The following is a 25469-nucleotide window of genomic DNA, read 5'->3' as shown; positions in this document are numbered from 1 at the left end:
ATATAATGTTTGTCCTTCTCCGACTGACTTACAATTAAGATGTAAATTAAAATGAGGTTATACAGGAGTAGAATGGATCCTCAATCTCATCTGACTGGAGTCCTTATAAGAAGAGGAGACACAGGGACAGATACATACAGATAGGAGAGTGCCATGTAAAGACATGTACACACACACACACACACAGAGGAAGACAGCCAAGCAATAACAGAGACAGAGGCTGGCATTATGCAGCTGTAAGCCAAGGAACACCAAGGATTGGTGGCAGCCACTAGAAACCAGGGAAGAGGCATAGAGCAGATTCTCCTTTGAGCCCCCAAAAAGGAACCAGCCTGCCAACACTGATTATGAAATCCAGAAGTGTGAGAGAATAAATTTCTGTTATTTTAAGCCACTGTTGTTTGTGGCATTTTGTTACACCAGCCCTAGGAAATGAATACAAATAGTTTGAAGCCCAGGATTCTGCATTTTTAAGACATACCAGATCATTCCAAGGCAAATATCTATGAGAAATTGTTTGAGAAACTACTCTTCTCAGTCACATCCCTTATTATTCTCCCTATTATTCTGTAGTTAGAAATGTATTTAAAAGCATAGTGTCCTGATAATTCATTCTTCTTGTGAGGGTCTATTTCCTCAAAAAGAATGTATGGTAGGAAAATTCGCAGTTGAGTAACTTAAAATTATTTAAGAATAGTTTTTGGAGACAAAGATAAAGAATGAACTTTAAAAAACATCCTACAAATAGTATTCTATTTTTCTTTTTACTAACATAACATACTCCATAAAATGAGAGAATATTTAATGATAGTTTACAAATTCATTGAGTAATTATACTACAATATATTGTACTATTAAATTTTATGTATTTAAAGTTTCAACAAAATACTCAGAAATTTACTTTTTTACAGTTAATGTGCCTTCTGAGAGGTACTTTATAATGTGCTCAGTCTTGTAAGAATATTCAAGGACTTTCTAATATTTTGTCACTGCTGCCTGTCATCTTCTCCTATTAGAATTTTCTTCCCGGGTCCAATCAAGTTAGACATATAGTAACTAGAACACTTAAGGCTAAATAAAGCATTGGGTCATGTCTGTTAAATGTATTCAATATGGGGATTGGATATGTCTTACCAGTTACTCCCCTGCTCCTATCTTACCTATCTTTTTTCTAGTTTTAACTCATTCTAACATGTTACAAAGACTATACTGCCATTCCATATATAATAATATACACACAATCTATACAACTTTCCCTGCTTATAGAGGTCACCACAATACAGTTTTATGATAACCCTACCCTCAAGCACGTCCACATCCTAATCCCCAGAATCTGTGAATGTTATTTTATATGACAAAAGAGACTTTGCAGATGTGAACAAGTTATGAATCTTAATAGGGGAAAAATTAATTTGGGTTATCTGGGTGGGGCTAAATGTAGTTGTATGTGTCCTTCTAGAGTGAGAAAGAGGGACATTTGACTAAAGGAGAAAGCAAAGTAATCATGGAAGCAAAGATTGGAATAATATAGCTACAAGCCAAGGAATGCCAAGGTGGCCTCTAGAAGTTGATAGAGACAAGGAACATATTATTCCCTGAAGCCTCCAGAAAGAGTCAGCCCTGATGACACCTTAATTTTAGTCCATTAAGACACATTTTGGACTCTGTCCTCCAGAACTCTAAGACACTAAATTTTTGTGTGTTAAGTGACCAAGTTTTGGTTATTTGTTAGCAAAATAGCAAAAATAAATTAATACAGTGCTCTTTTAATGACAGAAGCCCAACTCAGATTATTTTCGGCAAGAGAGCATAAATGGAAACTAAAAGGAACCAGGTATAGCTATATTTATATAAGACAAAGTAGAGTTTAATTAAAAAATATAACAAGAAAAAAAGTAACAAGAGACAATGGTAGTCATTATATAATGATAGGGTGACCAATTCACCGAAAGGATATAGCAATTGTAAATATACATGCAACCAACAACAGAACATCTGAACATATCTGAAAAGGGTAATCAACAGCAATAAAATCATGGTAGAGGACTTTAATACCCCACTTCCAACAACGGATATATATGAAAGCTCAGTAAGTAACATTGGATTTGAACTACACTTTAGACTTCCTGGACCTAACAGACATATAAAGAATATTCCATTCCAACAGCAGTAGAATGTATATTCTTCTAAGCATATATGGTGCATTCTCCAAGGTACAACATACATTAGGTCACAAAACAAGTCTTAGCAAATTTTATAAGATCAAAGTCATACCAATGATCTTTTCGGACCATGATTATATGAAACTAAGAATCAATAATAGGAGGAAAACTGGGAAGTCCACAAGTATTAGAAGTTAACACACTATATTACATAATAACCAATTCATCCAAAATGAAATCAAAAGAGAAATCAATAAATAAATTAAACAAAAATGGAAATACATCATACCAAACTCATGTAATGCAGCAAAACAAGTGCTAAGAGAGAAGTTTATAGCAATCAATGCCTAAGTTAAAAGAAAAAAGACAAAAGAAAAGATCTCAAATAAACAACCTAACTTGACACCTCAATAATTATAAATCCAAGAGCAAATTAAGTCCAAAGTTGGCATAAAGAAGGATATAACAAAGATCAGAACAGAAATAAATGAAATACAGAATAGAAAACCAATAAAAGTATTAATAAAATAAAAAGAGGCTTTTTGAAAAGAGAAACAGAATTGGCAAAACTTCAGCTATGCTTACTAAGGTTAAAAGAAAGAGGACTCAGATAATATATAAATGAAAGAATAGACATGACAACCAATACCACAGAAATACAAAGGATCATTAAGAGATTACGATGAACAATTATATGGCAACACATTAGACAACCTAGAGAAAATGGATGAGTTACTAGAAACATACAACTTCAGAAGTTTGAATCGTGAAAAAAAAAAAAAAAAAAAACAGGTGATCTCAACAAACAAGTAGGGAGATTAAATCAGTCTTCAAAAACCTCCCATCATAGAGACTCCTCAGTGGCTCAGTGGTTGAGCATCTACCTTTGGCTCAGGTCGTGATCCTAGAGTCCAGGATTAAGTCCCACATCAGGCTCCCTAAATGGAGCCTGCTTCTCCCTCTGCCTGTGTTTCTGCCTCTCTCTCTGTGTCTCTCATGAATAAATAAATAAAATCTTAAAAAAAAAGTCTTTAAAAGAACCCTTCCCGTCATAGAAAATCCCCAAACCAGATGTTGTTATTGGTGAATTCTACAAATATTTAAAGAGAATTAATGCCAATATTTCTCAAACTCTTTCAAAGAAATTGAAGAGAACACTCCCAAAATGATTTCACAAGGCCAGCATTGTCTGGATATTAAAACCAGATAAAGATACTATAAGAAAAGAAAATTGCAAACTGATATACCTGATGATACTGATGCAGAAATTCTCAACCAAATGTTAGCAAACTGAACTTAATAGCACCTTAAAAGAATTATTCACAATGATCAAGTGGGATTTATCCCTGGGGTGCAAGGATGATTCAAAATATGCAAATCAGTAAATGTGATACACCATATTACCAGAATGAAAGACTAAAATTATGATCATCTCAATAGATGAAGAAAAAGCATTTGACAAAATCTAACATCCTTTCAGGAAAAAAGCTCTCAACAAATTAGATATAAGAAGAAATAGAGGAAATCAATCTCAACATAATAAAGACTGTGTATGAAAAAGCCACAGTCTAGGAATACTTGGGAATAAATTCAACCAAAGTAGTAAAAGATGTGTACATCAAAAACTATAAGACACTGGTCAAAGAAATTGAAAACACAAATAAAAGATGGAAAAGACAACCTGCATTCATGGATTGGAAGAGTTAATATTGTTAAAATGTCCATACTACCCAACATCATATATAGATGCAATGTACTCTCTATCGAAATTCCAATAGCATTTTTCACAAAAAGAGAAAGAAATAATACCAAAATTCCTGTGGAACTCTAAAAGATTTTGAATATCCATTCAATAAATATTTGCTGAATTATCATGTGAATCAATTTGGGCATTTGGAGAGATGAGAAGGAGCACCTGGGTGGCTCAAAGGTTGGAGCTCAGGTCCTATCCTGGGGTCCTAGGTATACTTATTGAGGACTTAATTTAGATAAGTAGCTAAATTAATACTGCATTAAATACTCTGCTAATATGATGTCCACTCTTAATCATAACCCTGAAAGGGAGATATTATCATTCACTTTACATATGAGTAACATGTAAAATAATTGTCTGAGGCTACATGGCTGATAATAGAGTAAAGATCTGATCACAAAAACTGAACTATTGCAACTAAATCATATTTGTTAGACTTAAAAAGCAAAAAAGGATTAGTGGTATCTCTCCAAATATATTCTAAATAAAACCCATGCCTCTGTATATATATGGTAAGGGATACAAATAGCATAGATGGTCTTGTACAATAAAAGAAAATCTATTTTTTCTGCTTGTGCCTGTACACAGGTACTGTATTTCAAAATTTTGAGCTAATGCATTTACTGTAACACATGTAGCACATAACAAGGACCATTGTTTAAGCTTGCCTCTATTTTAATGAAAGCAGGTTCGATATTCCATATAAAGGTTGAAATACTAAGCACATTATTATCCCTCCAAATTTTTAACAGACAGGTTCAATTCAGATGAGATAAAGAAAAATCTATTTTATAGCTTCCAGAGAAAACACAGGGCAAGCTAAAGGTTGCCTAATGACTACATCCCTAAAGTTTCTTTAGAGAGGTTTGTAACGGCCTTTTGAACTATAAGCCATCGAATAGGCCTTCTAGTCCTTCCCATATGACTTTAACTCTGGGAGGTCAGAGAAGTGTTGAATTCTGGGTGGTGATTGAAAAATTCTTTTCTCTGAAGAATTTCAAAAAAGTAGTTTCCTTGGCCTTTTGTTCTGTGCTGTATGGAGACACCTCTCTTGGTTTCAGTCTGGAGAATATGATCAACCAGCCTTCAAGACCATCATCTTAGTGGTTTGGAAAAAATGAGAAGAAAGTAATTATTGTGGTTTTCTGTTTATTATTACTTTCCTCCAATAGATCTTGGTCTAAAACTGTTTTAAAATGGAGCATCTAAGGGAGGCAGTTGGCAGTAGAAAAGAAGGTAGGAGCTTTGGTGAAGCTAAAATTCTCCTCTCCATATGGTTCCAAGCATGTAAGAGAAAAATCAAAGCAGACAGCTTTCACCTTTCCACATATTGAGTCTATCACCCTTGGGAGAGAAGAGGAGGAGTAAGATTGTGAGGCTTCCAAACCTGAAAAAAAAATTAATACATTTGGTGAAATAGACAAAAGGTTGATGGGATAGCATGAAATTGGCAGCACCCAGGGGGAACTAATGGCTTTGTCAACATTCTAAAGGAAGAAATTGACAATATATCTGAGAGACTTAGAAGATGACAAAGAATTTAAAGCCCTGATTTTATTTTCTATAAGGACTTGAAAGTGATAAGTGCAGAGTCAGATTCATGATACTGTGCAATGTGATTTTTTAATATACTCTGTATTTACAAGTTGCTTTATAGCTTCTTCCCCCTTTAAGGATTTACTCTGATGCAGCTATATATTGGAGTTTTATGTAAATATATACATGTTGCAGAATATGAAACTATAAACAACCTTAAAATGGATGAATGTTTATAAAAATGGGTATTATAACTTTATATTAGCTAACATCATAGATATTTTGCTTCTTTCTAGCTCTTTATATATTAAATAGAATTTATCTTACATTTGTGTTCAGTCAGCCTAATTGAACCACTGTCTTTTACTCCTTATATCTTTATAAGTTAGTGAAAGTCATGTATACATCTAGGGAATGAATGAAATAAAACCTAGGTTAAGATTTCATTTCAACTGACATTTCTTTTGTACCATAAGAGAACCCTCTTTCTCTACATTATGAAAAAATAAGAAAGAAAGTTCAAGGTCAGAGTCTGCTTGAGATTCTCTGCCCTGCCCCCACGGTCTCTCTGTCAAAAAATAAAATATTTAAAAAAATTAAAAATAAATACATATGTCAGTTATTATACATGTTATGAAAATTTAAATCCATCATGAGATATCAGTATACATCTACAGAATGGTTAGAATTTAAAAAAATGACAAAACCAAATGCTAGAGAAGATACAGAAATATGAGACAATTCATGTGTTCCTGGTGAGAATATAAAACAGCTTAACCACTCTAGAACAAAGCTTACTTAGCACATTCTCAAAAGCAACAACACATATTAATTAAAATGCCCCTGTCGTATGACTCAGCAATTATACCCCTGAACAGTTATTCCATACAAATGTAAATTTATATTTACACAAAACCTGTAAACAAATGTTTATAGCATCTGTGTAGTACAACAGTAGGGACTCTTGTGTGATGGAAATCTTCTTTAATTTGACTGTATGAATGTCAATATCTGGGGCAGCCCGGGTGGCTCAGTGGTTTAGCGCTACCTTTGGCCCAGGGCATGATCCTAGAGACCTGGGATCTAATCCCAGGTCGGGTTCCCTGCATGAAGCCTCCTTCTCCCTCTGCCTGTGTCTCTGCCTCTGTGTGTGTGTGTCTCTCATGAATAAATAAATAAAATCTTAAAAAAAAATTCTGTTTGTGTTACTGAACTATAGAATTCTGCAAAATCTTACCATTAGGGGAAATTGGGTAAAGAGAACTTGGATCTCTCTGTATTATTACTTACAACTCTACATGAATTTATAGTTATCTAAAAATTAAAACACCAAATAATAGATTTTCAATGTAGATGAAGCAGCCTTATGTTGGGGGAAAAATGCCATCTAGGATTTCATAGCTAGAGAGGAGAAGTCAATGTGTAGCTTCAAAATTTCAAAGGACAGCTTGACTCTCTTGTTAGGAGCTAACACAGCTGGTGGCTTAAAGTTAAAGCTATTGTTCATTGATCATTTTGAAAATCGAAGGACCCAAAAAAATTATGCTAACTCTATTCCATCGGTGCTCTCTAAATGGAACAACAAAGCCTGGATGACAGCACATCTGTTTACAACATGGTTTACTGGATATTTTAGGCCAACTATGGATACTTACTACTCAAAAATTAAGATGCCTTTCAAAATATTACTATTCATTGATAATTCACCTGGTCACCCAAGAGTTCTGATGGGAGTATATGAGATTAATGTTGTTTTTATGCTTTCTTATACAATATCCATTCTGCAGCCTGTGGTTCAAGAAGCCCATCTTGATTCTTAAGTCTTATTCTTTAAGAAATACATGTCGTAAGGCTACAATTGCCATAGACAGTGAGTCTTCTGATGGATGAGGCAAGATATATTGAAAACCTTCTGGAAAGGATTCATCATCCTAGCTGCCACTAAGAACATTTGTGATTCATGGGAAAAGGTCAAAATATCAATGTTAAAGGAGTTTGGAAGTAGTTGATTCCAACTTCATGGATGATTTTGAAGGGCTCAGGACTTCAGTGGAGAAAGGAATTACAAATGTGATAGAAATAGTAAGAGAACTAGAATTAGAAAAATAAATACAAGGAAGAAAATGAAAATGAAAGCAGGACAGTTCAGAAACTTTGGGATACAGAAAAGGTGGTCCTAAGAGGGAAGTATATAGCAATACAGGTCTTCCTCAAGAAATCAGAAAAGTCTCAAATATACAACCTACCCTTACACCTAAAGGAGCTAAAAAGAGAGCATCTTCAATGGGGAAAAACTGTGAGGTTTCCCCTAAGGTCAGAATATGACAGTGATGTCACTCTTTCCACTGTTATTCAACACAGTACTGGAAATCCTAGTCTCAGCAGTCAAGCAATAAAAAGAAAGAAAGAAAAAAAAAAAGCATCCAAATTGGCAAAGAAGATGTCAAACTTTCACTCTTTGCAGATGACATGATACTCTGTAGAAAACCCAAAAGAATCCTGCAAAAAAAAAAAAAAAAATAGCTAGAACTGGTATAGGAATTTAGCAAAGTGGCAAAATAGAAAATCAACGCACAAAAGCCTGTTGCATTTCTACACACTAACAATATAATAAGATGGAAAAAAAGAGAAATCAGGAAATTTATCCCACTTACAATTACACCAAAACCCATAAGATACCTAGAAATAAACCTAACCTTTTGGTGAAGGATCTGTACTCTGAAAACTATAGAACACTTATAAAAGAAATTGAGGAGACTACAAATAAGTAGAAAAGCATTCCATGATCATAGATTGGAAGAACAAATATTGTTAACATGTCTACATGTGTCTACTAGGAATTAAACAGACTGACCATATCAAGAATTGGCAAAAATGAGGGGAAACTTAATTCTTGAGTTCATTACTACTGGAATGTAAAATGGTACAACTACTTTGAGAAACAATTTGACCGTTTTTTGAAAAGTTTATCCTATACTTACTATATTATCAAGTCATTTTAGTCTTAGGTGTTTACTAAAAGGAAATGAAAATATGCCTTTATGAAGACTTGTGCATGGATGTTTCTAGTTTTATTTTATTTTATTTTATTTTATTTATTTTATTTTATTTTATTTTATTTTATTTTATTATTTTATTTTATTTTATTTTAGGGAGAGAGTGTGCATGAGAGCTGGGTGGGGAGAGGCAGAGGGAGAGAAAGAGAGAGAATCTTAAACAGGCTCCATACTCAGAGAGCAGAGCCTGATGCGGGGCTCCATCTTATGACCCTGAGATCATGACCAGAGCTGAAATCAAGAATCAGACACCGAACTGACTGAGACACCCAGGCACCCCTATGGTAGCTTAATTTTAATAGCACAAAATGGAAAACAGTCTAAATGTGTAGCAATAAGTGACTGGTTTAAAAAATGTTGCAGGGATCCCTGGGTGGCTCAACGGTTTAGTGCCTGCCTTCGGCCCAGGGCATGATCCTGGAGTCCCAGGATCAAGTCCCACATCGGACTCCCTGCATGGAGCCTGCTTCTCCCTCTGCCTGGGTCTCTGCCTTACTGTCTCTCTCTCCCTTTCTCTGTGTCTCTCATAAATTGATAAATAAAATCTTTAAAAAAATAAAATAAAATTAATTAAAAATGTTGCATATCCTTACAATGAAATATATTTAGTAATAAAAATGAATGGACATTTGTACAGCAACACAGATGAATCTCAGAATAATTATGCAGAGTGAAAGAGACTATATAAAGAGAGCACATCCTGTATGTTTCTATTTGTATAAAATTTTAAGAAGTGCAAACTAATATATATTAACAACAGACCGACCAGTGGTTATCTGAGAGGGATGGGGCAGGAAGAAGAGATTACAGAAGGTCATGAGATCTCTTGGAATTGATGGATACATTCATTGCTCTAATTGTGTACATGATTCACAATTGCATGCATATGTCAAAACATCTGATTGCACACTTTATGTATGAGCAATATGTTAAATGTCATGTATGCCTTAATAAAACTGCTAAACACACACACAGCTTCTCTCTTATGTTGGAAGAGGTTATTCAATTAAGCAGTTATGAAGTAAAAAGACTTAGTAGGTCTAACTCTGCCTTGAGAAAAAAATTCCACAGCTTAGCCTAAGGGCCTCCTTAAGGCTGCAGGATATGAGACAGGATACATGAATTGGATGATTTTGTTTCACTGTTTTATAAGTAGTCAGCATCATGGATGCTGGCAATTCACTTTCTCAAGCATATGTTAAAGAGGGTAACTTCCACAGATGTGTTCCCTGCTTACATTATACTCACATATTCAGTGATATCCCAACCTATCTCACAAATGCTCTTGTCATGACAACTTACGTCCCATAGTAATTAAGCTTGGTAACTCATGTGAAGATAAAGATGATTTTTGATGTTTTTTTTTTATCTTCTTGGAAATTCTTAATAATTTATGAAAACCACATAAAATCGTATTTCAGATGACTCAAATCACTGTTGACACTCAGAATAACATTTAAAGTCTTAATAGGACCTTAATCAACATCTAGTATCCTTTTACTAAAATCATGTTATTCCATATAAATAATAATATACTGAATAAATGTTACTCAATATAAAAGGAAACAGACGATGAATCTAAGTCCCAATTTTAACAGTCCCAAAATTCTTTGGCACCCCTCCCATCAACAAATATATAGAGACAAGGCTAAAAATCAGTGTTATTACTTTAATCTCTACAGTTCCTCATCAGTGACTACAATTTGTTTCATATATTTGCAAATCCTTTTCCTTACATGTGCTAATTTGACTAAATATCAAGGCAAGCAGAGGCCTATAAAAACCTTGTATTTTATTTCCATTTCTCTCCTCACCTCCTACCTTTGAGACATTCTTCTTTTTCTTTTTTTTATTTTTTTTTTAAGACAAGAACTATTTGTTTAATTTCTTCATCAAACTCTTATATGGAATTGAAGTTAGAATTTGTGGTGTCTCAGTGGAGCAAAGGGCTGGATTGAAAAAGGTGTTGTTTGCTTCTTGCCTTAAAGGGAAGGTTAATTTAATTTCTATCACCATTCCTCCTTAGAATTTTGATGTAGACAATTGACATGTGTACATTTTTATGAAAATATAGCGGTTCTATATACACACACTGATGGGGGCTCTGCAATATAGAAGAAGTTGACAGTAGTGTGGGCCATGGTGACTGAGTAAGCAAAGCTTTCTGCCACAGTTCTCTTTCAAACCAACTTCTTCAGAAATAGCATCACTTTGGAAAATTCATTTTAAAAGGTTAAGTCTTAACAAAGCCTTCTTTTTTTTTTTTTTTTTTTTTTTTTGAAGGCTTCTGTTTTATTTCACCCTTGAATTTGGTGTGTTTTCCAGCTGCTGAAGGAATGGTGTGCAACCATCTGTGTTCAAGCGATGGCTGTTGGGGACCTGGCCCCGACCAGTGCCTGTCCTGCCGTCGCTTCAGCAGAGGAAGGAGCTGCATAGAGTCTTGTAACCTCTATGACGGGTAAGGTTATCTTACAACATCACCTTTACCTCGTGAGCTTTGAGGCACTGGTTGGTTCAGATTTTTAAATGATAAGAAAATGAAATTATCTGAATTTCAGAAATTGGTGAAATTGCAGAATGTGTGTGCTGGCTGATGTTTTTAAGGGGAGCTCTTGTTGCGAAAACACCTGAAGAATTATTTTAAGGGGAAAGAATTTTATTTGAAATAAGACAAGTCCAAATATGTATTGACTATTATGCAAACTTATAAAAAGTAGACTGAAATAGATCCTTCTTAATAAATTGTAGCAATTTATACTGAAGCAAAATTGAAAAATATATTCTTATTTTCCTTATGAAGAAGATTGTTACAAGTAATATTTCCTCTCATATCTCCCAATAGTAGTTTTTTTACATGCTTTCCTATTAATTTTCATCTGGAATTACTGCATAACTATTACATTTTTTCCATCCAAATTATGTGTCTATTTGTATATTAGAAAGAACGATATACATTTCAATCTCTCTGACAATTGCTTAGCCCTATAGAAAAATTGCCTTTGTAGTTTCTACTTGGAGAGGTTTTTGAAAGCAGTCTACCACTTTCTAAAGATAACCTAAGCAGTGTTTTAAATTAAAAAAATGAGTGGGAAATATCAGAATGGGAGGCAGAACATGAGAGACTCCTAACTCTGGGAAGGGGAGGTGGACAGGGGGTGGGGGTGACTGGGTGATGGGCACTGAGGTTGGCGCTTGACGGGATGAGCACTGGGTGTTATTCTATATGTTGGCAAACTGAACACCAATAAAAAAATACATTTATAAAAAAAGAATTTCAAATTCCTTGTGATGCAATAATAATCACATTGCCAACAATAAACCTAGTGTATTTCTTGTTACATGGCATTTCACATACTCATAAAACCAGTTTATCATAACATACCATTTCATGCATCACAGTTGTCCTCTATTAGTCTTATAATACATTTTTTAGCACTGTTCTCCAGTCAAATTTTCATATGATGCTCACTGAAAGGATTTTCAACAGGTTGGTAAAAGTGTAGTTTTGAAATTATCTCATTTCTTCTTTTGCCTCATAAATTGTCCCATTTTATTTTATTTTTTTACAGGTTCAAATCCTTATAGCTTTAGAATTCTGCATGTCATTAATAATTCAATAGTTTATTATTTAAATGACCTCTAAATGGTTAATATACGAGGAATATACTTGTTCTGAAATCAAACCATGAATTGCAATTTCATTACAATGATAATAGAATTGTCCTCAATTTTAGGCAACATTTCATGATCTGAGATAACATTGTACTTTTGCATTTTATATCAGAAAGATAGAAATCTACAGTCTATAATAATAATAATATATTAGTATGTCTCTTCTTTGAAAGATGACCAAAACCAGTTCCCTTCATGAAATTTAGGGAAAAAAAATAAAATGAGAAGTTTAAGTATGAAACTTTTCAAAATAAGAATTTAATTGTTTTTCAGGAAATTTTCAGCTTACAATTTTGTAAGGTACAATCAGCTCATAAATTTGATAATGGATAACAAATTATATATTGCTTTTCTCATTAAATTGTAGTCATGTTTATTCTCATTATAAATGAATGATATTTCTGTATGTAAAATACTTCAGATCAAAACATGATTATTTGTTCTAAAGCCACTGATGCTGTTAAAATTTAATTAATAGACTTTAATATTATTTAGTGAATGTTACATTATGAATTCATTGAACATATATATGCAGTTCTGGAGAGGAATTGAGCTCCGGAAATCATCTTCTCTAACATCAACATCTTTTTTTTTTTTTTTTTAAGATGCTTAACTGACTGAGCTACCCAGGTGCCCCTAACAGCAACATCTTATAAACACTGAAAATTGATAGAATTGGGGATCCCTCGGTGGCTCAGCAGTTTAGCGCCTGCCTTCAGCCCAGGGCATGATCCTGGAGACCTGGGATCGAGTCCCACATCAGGCTCCCTGCATGGAGCCTGCTTCTCCGTCTGCCTGTGTCTCTGCCTCTCACTGTGTCTCTCATGAATAAATAAATAAAATCTGAAAAAAAAAAAAGAAAATTGATAGAATTAAGCGTTGACCAGTGTCATTCTATTGTCAAAGAATCAAGTCAGTCCTAGAATTTAGGGCATGTGAGTTCCATCCTGTTTCTTTTCCAGATGACGTTTTTCCCCCTTAATATTTCAGTTTTAACCTTGTCAGAAATATGAAATGGATGAATATGTGGATGCATATACCATCTTTTGTCTCATGTCCGCAAAATAATGAAAGCCAAGAAAAGGAAAAATACCTGTTTTCTAAATAAACAACACTGATTACTAGACCGTTTTGGAAGTTTAACATTTTCTAAGTCATTATATCAAAAGTATTAAAGAAATATATGTTTTAATGTATTTTGTAACAGGAATAGGTCTCTAGGAAATCATATGTAAGGGCTACTTTGAAGGATAATAAATGAAATTGCCTTGTAAAAAGTCTGACATAATTCTAGCCTATGCAGTGATAGATTTTTCCACCTCCAATCTTGTGGTACTGACTAATTTCTTCCAACATTGCCTGGTAGTTAAAACAGCCTTTGAGGAATAATGAATTCAAAACCTAACTTCATCATTTCCTTGTTTTCTTTTTTTCTTTTTTATTTCCTCGTTTTCAATCTTTGATAAATAACCTAACTGTTCTAAACTTAGTTTTCATATATGGAAAATGGGAATAATAATAGTGTCAATTTCATAGGATAATTATGATTAATAAATGAGAAAATGCATAATTAAGTGTTGCTAGAATTTTTACTAAGGTGATTATCATCATTTTCTTTTTATGTCTATTAATCTAAGCTGATTAGATGGTTAGTCAACTTAAAGCTCCTGAAAACAAATAACAAATAGGACATTTACCAAAATCAGGGGACTGACATTTATATAATTTTTATATAAGAAGAAATCCTCAAAAGAGGAGGTTCTGAAGGCAAAAAGAAAATCAGTTAATTCCTGGCTGTTAGCATTCAAATCCAGGTCATAGAAGTTACTGTATTTCAGCAACTCTTAACTACAGTGTGCAAGCATTTAAAATGAAAGACAAAACTCATCCCCATGCAATCTTAAAATTGTTCTTAACTGGCAACATGGTCAAATGCTTTTGAAATGTTAAGAACAACATGGAAACATCAGAAAGAGTGCCAGTCTAAGCTCTTTGTGGGCATTTTTATATTTAAAAATCACAACCTCTCATTGAAACACTTTTTCCCTTTCACAGAGAATATTTGCAAAGTGAAGTCTTAGAGATGTTAAGGGATTTAAGGCCTAGAAGTATTAGTGTTGACATTGGCAACACCAGCCACATTTGGGAAGAACTTGACTCCAAAGCATTTGCTCTGGATCACAGGATTGGCTAAGGTAGCACACACAGCAAGACTGTGAGAAATGTAGAGTAGTAAAAAAAAGTGACAAAAACTTCAGTATGCAAAATTCAGCTCAATACACAGTGATTTGTTAGGTTAGATTCAAGTGAAGGGAATCTCTGGCAAAGTCACTGTATAATAATTTGGAAGTAGAGAAGAAAAAGCAATGATGGAGACGGTGACAATGAAGAACAGAAGAGGTAATGAAAATTATAAGAAGATTCTGTTCTGAGAGCTCTAAGGAGGAGAACCCAAAGCCATGCAAACAGTAGTCTATAGAAGAAAAGGCAGCTAGATTGTTCTCCATGACTTTTTCGGATATATTCACTTTGTCAACTCTGTGTGTGGAGAGTGGTTTTCAAGAAGAGAAAAAAAAATTTAAAAAGCATGACAGTGTTTTCGTACCACAAAAATTATGACCTTCATTCAGTAACATAACCCTTTAGCAACCCAAGAAACTGTACTAAAAAAAGAAATTTACTAATGATTGCAGGTTTTGCTGTAACTGTTTTATAATTTCATTTTACTGATACTTTTTATTATTTTCACAATTGACCAACCATCCCCCCTACCCCCATACCGGGTCGTTTTGGCGTTTTTATTCTGAAGATTTCCTCTGTCAAGTGCTTTATATAATTCATGTTGATGAAACATGCAGAAGAAAATATTTCTATGTAATTGAGATTTTAAATTTAAGGAAATTTGTAAGAAGCTTAATTCAAAAAAAAAAAAAAAAGAAGAAGCTTAATCCATAGCAAACCAACATCTCACTTTAAAAATGCAAAATCCATGTAACTAAATATGTGCATTGATACATAACCAAACCATCAATTTAACTTAATTATTTTGCTTTAAAGTATGTGTGGTTTTAATTTAACCAACAGAAAATATAGCCCACCTTTTCAACTTCTATCATTTATTAAGCCTTTACAGTAACCAAATGAGATAGTTCACTATGAAAATAAGTGAACACTTTATTTTAGGGAAAAATAAATTTAAATTTATCACCTAATTAATCCATAACTGCCATATTTACAATGCTTTTAGCTTGGAATGACAGCTCATGATATACAGACACAAAGTAATACAGAAACTATAGATATTTAGTCAGGTCTCGTTAATGACTTATAACTGGCATTCTAAATTGTCTTTATCCAGTGCTTCATCCTCTGAAACATTAGTAGGAATGGGATATTTAACATATTATACATGAATGATATCCAAATATTGAAATGAAAACTTGACAGTAGATATTGATTGGAAGGCTTATTATTGATAACATTTAATATTTAAATAGCTACAAAATGTAAGGTTATGGAAAGGGATAACCATCATCCTAGATTTTAATTAGAAAGTTTTAGAATGTTATCATTAAACTGTTTTTTTTTAATTTTGTACCATATAAAATTACTTCAAAAAGTTTTTAAACTGAAAAGATGTTGTGATATTAGATCAATAATCTAAGAATATAAAATCTGCCATAAAAAGATATTTTCTCTAATTCTCCAAGGCAGTTGTTTAAAAGAAAAAATGAAATCAAAGCATTTTTTGAAGTTTCACCAAAAATAAATTGAAGAGTCTTGGGATTTGAAGGACAGGGATGGGGAATATCATGTAACTTAGCAACAAGAAAAATACAATAGTTCTTTCAGAGTTTAAAAAATAAAGCTCAGCCAAGAGTAAAATTTTATATAGAGACAAACAGGCACAGCTTTACTTTAAAAAAGGTAAAAATGATTCTGCTGTGTCATCAAAAGAGTCATTCTTTTTCTCTTTCTTTCTTTCTTTCTTTCTTTTTTTTTAGAATGTTAGGATATCTCTCACAAGAGAGAGGTTTCCTGAATGAGTCTATCGTTGAACCCAATGGAGGGCAAGGAGAGCCATCTGGCTGCAGTTTATCTTTTCTCCTAATGGAGAACTTATTCCTTAATGTACAGGGAAATGATTCTGATGCTTCTGGCACATAGAGAAACAGACTCTAGAATTTACTCTGCCAATAGGACTTTTAGCAGATGTTACTTCATATGTTAAGTTGACAGCTTGTTTGCTTATACCACCTCATGCAGCTGATGTTTTCACAGTGAATTTCGAGAGTTTGAGAATGGCTCCATCTGTGTGGAGTGTGACCCCCAGTGTGAGAAGATGGAAGATGGCATCCTCACCTGCCATGGACCGGTAAGCTTGAAGACATCTGTGGTTGTGTTGGCTTATTTAGCTTCATGTGTGAATGTTATGTCATTGCTTTATCGTTTATCCATCCATTCAACAGGTGTTTATAGCTTACTAGAGGGAATCATGTTTGATATTCCTCCCTCAAGAGGCTTACTGTTTGGTAGTAGAGATGAAATATTTACAAATTCAATTTCTGAAATATTTATATTTCAGATAATGTATTTAAAAAGAGGATATGGATATGCCCTTGAAAACTGCACAGTCTTGAAAAGAAAGAAGAACTACATAAGTAAATAGATTGAACCAAAATAATTGTAAAATATATGTATGTATAAATTGTTATAGGAACACAAACAAGAGATAAATTAATCTGTCTTTGGGATGGAAAGTAGGGCATCAGGGAAGGCTGTAGAGAAGTGATGTTTGAGTTGTGCTTTGAAGAAGAATCTGGAGAGAAGAAACATACAAAGATATGCGAATGTAAAAATTCATGGTGTATTTGGGGTAAACTATAACACATTCATTTATATGTTTGATTATTTAACTGTTATGTCATTATGAAGAACATTGTGAAAGACAGAAGGGAGAGGGCAAACACTTATAAACTAAAATCTAAAACAGTGTGATAAATACTATGGCAGAAAGAAAAACAGAGCTATGAGAATGAAAGAGGGGCTATGGGATCAGGAAAGTCTTGATGGATATATGTTGGTATTTACATGTTTGAAGTTTGCCTTATAGAGAAGATGATAATTCTTTTTCAGATCTCCCTTTGGTTCCCATTATTCAGATGTTCTCCTAATAATGAGGTCAATATGAGTTTGTTATTCCAAAGTGCTATATTCATCCTTCTTTAGACAAATTTCCAGGGTTTTTTTGGTGTGTATTGAGTCATTTCTCAATAGATTATTTGGGGACCGACATTTGGGTGTAGCCAAGAGCTCAACATTGCTCCATACGAGTTTATATGCAATTAAAACAATACTAATTTTTCTACCAGAGTGCTTACTCAGCACTTATTTAGCTTAGAAAAAAAATATCATTGAGCCCTCCAAACTTCCAATAGGCCCCAATGAGCCATTCTGGAACTTCATCTAAAGAAGGATGTGGAAAACTTGGACAGTTCAGAGGATTACCACCAGGATGATTAAGCTTGGAAACTCAGACCTCTGAGAAAAAGAAGTAATGTGATTTGGCCTGAAGAACCAAAGTCTAAAAAGATAATTTAATATGTAAATGATCTCCAAGTAAGTATGCAAAGGGTACATTTGGCTATTTTCTGTCCCCGCTAAGGCTATTAATGGAAAACACAATTAATCCGCAGCATGAGAAATGTGGATGCTGGAAAGAATGACGTGAAACATGGGGAAGTATAAGTTCTGAAATAGGTTGTTAAAGCAGACTGAGCTATCTGTATAAGACTTCTTTAAACACTAACATATTTAGTCAATATGTTAGTATTGGCATAATATGTTATGTTATTTAGTCAAAAGTCAAAGAATGAAAAAAAATATGTCTTTCAAAGAAACTGAGTCTTTGGAAATGTGCCATTACAATAACAAGGCAGGCTGAAAAACCAGCCCTGTGCTTTTTCTATTCCTCATGCTGCCTCCCATGGTATAAAATTATGCTGGTAAATATCTTTTGTTAATTCATTTTAATTTATATGTGTTCATAGTATATCTGTTCATTCTTTTGTTACTCGAAAGACTGAGACAGTTTATAAACCACACATAGAAGACCCTAATAGTTAATGGTTTTTCCCAATTTTCAAAATTATTTGCTCACTAAAAAGAGTGGAAAAACAGATTTTTGAAGAACACATTTTGATTTTTTAAATGACAACATCGTGGGGCCATATAGTCAAATTTACCACCAACCGTTAACATTGTCAATTGATATGTATAGAGAATAGGAAAGGCAATAAATCAAAAATAGGAAAGGTTTAGTAAACCTGAATCACTTATTTGGGGAAGATCAGAGCACAGAATCAAGAAAACCTATTTTTTTACTTGATCAGTAAGCCTTGAAACGCTAGGCAGGTAAGAACACATTTTAGGACAGGTGTCTGAGAAATGGGCAGAACTGAGGAGCTCAAACGATAGCCCTAACTGTTCTCACTAGGAGATGGCCTGCTTTCAGCTTTTACAATTTATATTGGATTTTTGCCATTTCTGGGTTCACATATTGATTATCACAACTACAGACGGATGTGCTTCCCTATGCCATGTAACAGGCATCTATCATTTAAGATATCCAAGAAGTTCTGGAGACTTCTTTGTGAGGCTGACATTGTGATGAGACTGAAGTCATAAAGCTGGTTGGAATTCCCACACCTGGTCTTATGATTTACCTGGCTTGTCCATATTTCCCTAATAATAATTGGGAAATAATAATTGGTACACATGTATATTTGTCAGACACTATTATATCTGAAGCATACTATCACTTTTTCCATTTAAAATATAAAGGACCCAAACCTATAATAATTAGAAAGTTGCACCAAAAAGTCAGCAATCTGTATGATGTGGGACTGGGATTCAACTATAGAAGTGACTCCTCCCACCCCAGGCAAAATTCTGTAATATAATAAGGATAATATGTTTTCTGAGATTATAACTGTTGTATGTAAAATGGGATAATATTACACTATTTAAATGTGATAGAAACCCCAGATAATCTTGAGAGGGCCAACTTTGAAATAAAACAAGTCCCTGATTTTATACGTTCGCATGTCTGCCCTTGGTCTTTTTATTTTATTTTATTTTTTTATTTTATTTTATTTTATTTTATTTTATTTTATTTTATTATTTATTTTATTTATTTCATTTCATTTTTATTTTTATTTTTTTAGCTTTTTTTTTATTGGAGTTCAATGTGCCAACATATAGCGTAACACCCAGTGCGCATCCCATCAAGTACCCCCTCAGTGCCCGTCACCCAGTCATTCCCCACCCCCCGCCCACCTCCCTTTCCACCACCCCTTGATCATTTCCCAGAGTTAGGAGTCTCTCATGTTCTGTCTCCCTTTCTGATATCCCCCACTCATTTTCTCTCCTTTCCCCTTTATTCTCTTTCACTATTTTTTAAATTCCCCAAATGAATGAGACCATATAATGTTTGTCCTTCTCCGATTGCCTTATTTCACTCAGCATAATACCCTCCAGGTCCATCCATATGGAAGCAAATGGTGGCTGTTTGTCGTTTCTAATGGCTGAGGAATATTCCATTGTATACATAGACCACAGCTTCTTTATCCATCATCTTTCAATGGACACCAAGGCTCCTTCCACAGCTTGGCTATTGTGGACATTGCTGCTATAACTTTGTCCTTTCCACCTTACTCCCTGTACTCTTGTGTGTTCCTATCAAGAAAGATAAGAAAGGGCATGTGAGAAGAAAGGGAAGTAAGGGAAATCAGAGTTTTAGAAGATTAAAATATAAGCCAAAGAGGCAGCATACAAAGAAGAGATAGAGAAGGAGAATGATAAAAGCTGAAGTAGTTGTTAAAGTTACTAAAGGTTCTGCTGCCATAACAAATAACCCCCATATTACAGTAGCCTATAGAGACAGGCACTGAGGGTGGCACTGGATGGGATGAGCACTGGGTGTTATGCTTTATGTTGGCAAATCAAACTCCAATAAAAACATATACAAAAAAAAAAAAAAAAGGAACATTTAAATCTTTTTTCATGTAAAGTGTCCTGCAAGGCAGCCCTCCTCCTCCTACTGGTCTAATGCTCCATCTGAGATGCTTCACATTTATGGGATCTCTGCATCTTCATCGCATCTTTGCATCATGGCAGCAGGGAAAGAGAAGGCTGGAGAGTTTAGCACTGGCAGTCTCATAAATCGCTTCTACTTAATTTCATTGTCTCAAACAAGACACACCTCACTTCTTGTGGGAGGAGAATTTCAGTCCTCTGAGTGGCTAGAAGTGGAAGAGAATTGGATACTGGTGAATAATAGCATTGTTTCTTAGAGTAGTTACCAGTGAAAATCATCAATTGTCACTGCAGAAAAAGAATGTAATATTTCTATCAGGATTTAGCTTATCCTTTAGTCTGCTGGGTGCATAATTGAGTCCAAAGGTAGTTTAAAATCAGAGATAAGGAACAATATTGCCTTCACCTCTGTTTTTTTATCATTGCATTAATCAGTTCATTCACTGAATTTAGGTTCTTAAAAGCTTTGGGAATATAATGATAGAAGAGTAAGCATTAGACACACATATTTCTAAAATCTCTTTATTATGGAAATGAGCTTGAGAATCAGTACATTTCATTTCTTTTGAGATTTGTCAGGACATATTTTAGTTATGTCAGCTTAGAACATTAGGTTTTATATCATGATAATACAATCAAATAGGTAAAAGATGCCTAAAAAACAAGGAAATATACAAAAAATCTTTTTCAAGTGTACGTAAATATTAAATATGATTTTAATTTTAGCTTCATATTTTTCGTGTCTTCTGATTTTACCTGGATATTATTTTACGTCAAGAGAATTTTATAGAAAAATAAGTCCTAATCTCTAATTTTGACTTTAACTGTCTAATTTACTCATAGTTTTATTCTTGCATTCTGCAAGAAGACATCAGCATGTCTCTTGTCTTGTACAATAAGTCATGCCACTGAGCATACTAGCACAGTAAATGATTTTGTATAATAGATGGCATTACGTGCCTAAGTACCCATGAGCAGGTGTTAAAATTGGAAGCATATGAAGTATTCTTTTTTGGTAGGAAATAAGAAGTTGCCAATAGCAAACTCTTCAGGTTGAATGGGGATTATGTTTCATAGGATAATTTTCTTCTAGTTCTAAGTCTTACATCAAAATAGTGAAATAGACAGGTGCTTGATTGAACCTCACCAGTCCCAGAATTTCCTGAAACCTCTTCCTGATTCCTTTTTCTTCTTTATACCATTGTTCTTCATTAGCAACCTCAATCTTTAAATTTAAAAATATTATATTTATTGATTTCCTGATGTTTTGTATCACCAGCGTGCATTGTCTGACGGCTTTTGAATTAACATTTGTAGAGAGATATAATGCACTCTTGTGAGTAGACGCTCCCTGCCTAATACATAGCTCTGTCCAATATTAGTTCTTGACTCCCAAATTCACAAACTGAGTTAATTCTATTTAAGTTTATTATGCTCATGGGGTGCCTGGGTGGCTCAGCAGTTGAGCGTCTGCCTTCAGCTCAGGGTGTGATCCCATGTCTCTGGATCGAGTCCCATGTCGGGCTCCCTGCATGGAGTCTGCTTCTCCTTCTGCCTCTGTCTCTGCCTCTCTCTCTGTGTCTCTCATAAATAAATACAATCTTTAAAAAAAAAAGTTTATTATGCTCATATTTATATCACCTTTATTATTTGTTAAGTTTCTTCATATAATTTTATTTTGCATGCGCCTACTTTATTATTGTGGGGCTTTTGATATTTGCTCATCAGAATGTGTCTTTATTGTGCTCTCAGTATTGTACTGTGATTTATTAAAATTTCTATAAATAGACATGTGAGTTTTAGCATTATCACAAGCTGATTTGAGATGGAGAATAACCTACATATTAAATTTTATTTGCCTAAACTAATTCTTAATAATTCAACCATAGTAAAATTTAAAATTTGTTGTTCAAATAATCATAGAAAACCAAAGGAAAGTTTACAACTCACTTGTATATTGAAAAGCTGAAAGTGCGACATTCCCATTTGTAGTCCTGAAAATGCTCCCTAGTTCCCTAGGGGAAGATTGGCCACTGACTGAAGTCTCAGTAACTAGACCACATGAATACCAGAGGGAACAGCATCCATTTTCCTTCCTTTATTGTGTTTTGTTTTTCATACTTCAGGGACCTGACAACTGCACAAAGTGCTCCCATTTTAAGGATGGCCCGAACTGTGTGGAAAAATGTCCAGATGGCTTACAGGGGGCAAACAGTTTTATTTTCAAGTATGCTGATCAGGATCGGGAGTGCCACCCATGTCATCCAAACTGCACCCAAGGGTAAGCATCCTTGCTGGCCAAGGACTCCATCACACAAGTATCTTTATCCTTGACACAGTCTACTACATATGTAATATTCTCACATAAAACTCTATTCATCTCTATTAATTGTTGATTTGAAGAGGAAGACTTTCTAAGAAAATGGTTTATGCAATCAAATGTATACCCTCTCGGATATTTCTGTTTAACATTTGCCTAAAAGTCTTCTATTGACACCTTTATGAAGCTGTTGGCAGGTATACTTTGTACAGAGTGTAGAATTCTTCCAAATGCTACTCGATATTAAGATATCTTAGAAAAGACAAGATAGTCATCACACTTTTGAGATTTGTGCTTAATAAATCTTTAATAGAAGTTTTCTGTTTATATTTCTTGGTTCTTACAACAAAACTGAAGGTAAGGATAGCTCTCTTTGCTGAATAGTGCCTTGGATTACTCCTTCAAAAAAAAATATATAGGCAAAATAGTGATAACAGAAGAAAAAAGGTTGGGGTGGAATTTAGTGATATGTATATCAGTAAAATCACAAATACATTTTGTAAAAGTAATTGTATTAGAGGTTAACCTATAACCTAGAATTTCTTCGACCAGTACATAGTTTCTATTGTTTCAAAAGGATGCATTATACAATGAATAATAGATTACCTTTGATAACTGATAGCAATTGAAAAACAAAAGCATATTATAGAAAGAAGAAAAGCACTGAACTGAAAGAAACAATGTCACTCATCTAACAAATCCCAACACCGAATTTTTTTAAAAGATAGCAGCAAATCTATTTCAGTAAGGGCTTTTTCGTTTTCTCTCCTCCAGAAGGTGATGCATTTCAACTTGAGAACAATTTAGCATACTCTACCCTTCTTCTATCCATAAATCCTCTTCTCCATTATGAGCGCCCACACATATATGCACACTCCCACGTATAGATACATACACTTGTTGTTGAGAATCATCTCGGGTACTTTACATCTGGCAGGAAAGTCTGAGATTCCATAAAGAGATTTTCTGCCAGATTAAGAGCTAGCTGTTAGGGGATATTGAAGAAGTTAAGCAAGCAACATCATTTTCTGCCAAGAGGACATCAATTTGCAGATGCTGCCACAATTTCCTGCAGGTCAAGAAATCAGCTTAAGTCCCTCTGTGAAGTAGCAGGTCCTCAAAAGGTAAAGTAATATTCTGCATTCAAATTCAAATGAAGCTTGGAAGAGCTAATGTCAACTCATTGGTTTACACCACAGAAGCACATAGACTGAAGATACTGAAATAGTCACATAGACACTTCGCTTCAAGGAAACTAGAAGGAATAAACTTCTCCCCTTGCGAGTTTTTGGCACACTTGGGTTAAGAGTATTTCATGAAGAAACAACTGGTACCACCGGAGCACAAGAGTCAGCAACAGAAAGGGAAAACTTTGCCTGCTAAAATAATCATCCACAGGAGGGTTTTATTGTTTTGCAGCTAAAATTAAACCAGTAAATTATTCAATATAATGTTGATGTCAACAGCTGTTGCCATTCAAAATGAGACCTTTTGCTATTTTTGCAAATCTAATTACAAGAAAGCCATTAGGGAAATGAAAGTGAGATCACAGAGCCATAGTCTGGGTGTGTGGCTGGTGTGTCTTCCTCTCAGCCCTTTTAAATCATGATTATGTAATAAAAGAACACATATATGGTGGGAAGAAGTAGAAGTAGAATGAAGAGATCAATTTACCACAGCAACAAAAGCCAGACATCAATTAAAAAGGAGGATGAAGGTATAAAGAAAACCAATCGAACCAGATCATTTAGGAACTCCAAGTAAATAGAAAAATGTCTTTAACTCAGCTATTGAGGAATGACAATGAGACAGAATTTGAATGTTGTATTTCTTGGCATCTTCCAAGGTAAATGGATTCTGTAATGATTGATTTAGTCCTGAAGGATTTTGTATTTGTTTTCCTTTAGCCTCCTGCCATCCTTTTCTTAATATCTTCCATATTGTCCAAGTTCACTTACTTCATGAAAGTTTTATGGTCCCAACCCCAGAATTCCTAAATTCCTAAATCCCACTCTTTAGTGCTGCTGTGCACCACTGTGCCTTGACATCCTTTAGTGAAGCGATGAGGTGCTCTGTGCAGTTAGGCCTTTCTTTTCAAATTGCATGTAGAGATAGGATTTTTCCCTACAAAGATCACAAGGACAATGGAGATGATGGAACAAGTGACAATTTTTATTCCAAAACACATGTACTAATTGACCTATGGGTGTGAGCTCACCACGCCAACTCCACTTTGGAAAACATCTTTTCTTTTATATGTTGATATTATGTCAGCTAGATAATTCAAGAACCAAGTTAATGGAAATAGTCTCTCAAGTCACATTTTTTTAGAAGGAAAGTTCTTACTTTGAATACTGTTCAATGATTTTCTGAAAATAAAATTATGTGTGTAATACCTTAAAAGCACTTTTATTACTCTGAAAGTACATTAAATATATTGGCTCTAATAAGTTCTTTAGATACTTTTAAAATCGGTTATCCATTTAGTATCTATCAGGAGATTCTCATTAATATTCCTAAAGAGGTGGTGGTTGGAGGGGGTGGTTAACATTGTTTCTTCTTGACTTTTATGTTTAGCAGCCTTTTCTCATTTCATGCATTCTTCAACTTAATTTGAATACCTGCTGTGCATCAGCTATAGTGATAGCTAAGTTCAGAAATGACTAAGACACAGCTCTTGACCACTAGTGTGTCATGTTTCAGTGACTTTTCACTCTTACAGTTTGTATCTTGCATGGAAGACCCTTCCCCATTTTGTGAAATGATGAGCAAGCATTGAAAACTTAGAAATGATCCTCATATTTGAAATTAGCAGGATAGAAATTTCTTTAAAGATTTCTGAATTAAATTTAGTAGGTAATTAAATTGCTATA

At 34.2% G+C, this 25469-nt stretch overlaps 1 protein-coding gene across 9 annotated transcripts in view; it reads left to right on the top strand.

Moving 5' to 3' along the window:
• ERBB4 (erb-b2 receptor tyrosine kinase 4) overlaps positions 1 to 25469 on the top strand; it is a 1110465-nt gene that overhangs the window by 829503 nt on the left and 255493 nt on the right. For all 9 annotated transcript variants that reach the window (XM_025441721.3, XM_025441718.3, XM_025441722.3 and 6 more), the window contains 3 exons: positions 10833 to 10965; positions 16461 to 16554; positions 22403 to 22557. In XM_025441721.3, coding sequence (XP_025297506.1) covers positions 10833 to 10965; positions 16461 to 16554; positions 22403 to 22557 — 382 coding nt within the window. The remainder of the gene's footprint in view (positions 1 to 10832; positions 10966 to 16460; positions 16555 to 22402; positions 22558 to 25469) is intronic.

This window comes from Canis lupus, chromosome 37 (genome assembly GCF_003254725.2).
Source record: "Canis lupus dingo isolate Sandy chromosome 37, ASM325472v2, whole genome shotgun sequence".
NCBI classification, from domain to species: Eukaryota; Metazoa; Chordata; class Mammalia; order Carnivora; family Canidae; genus Canis; species Canis lupus.
This window is presented reverse-complemented; position numbering and strand designations above follow the sequence as displayed.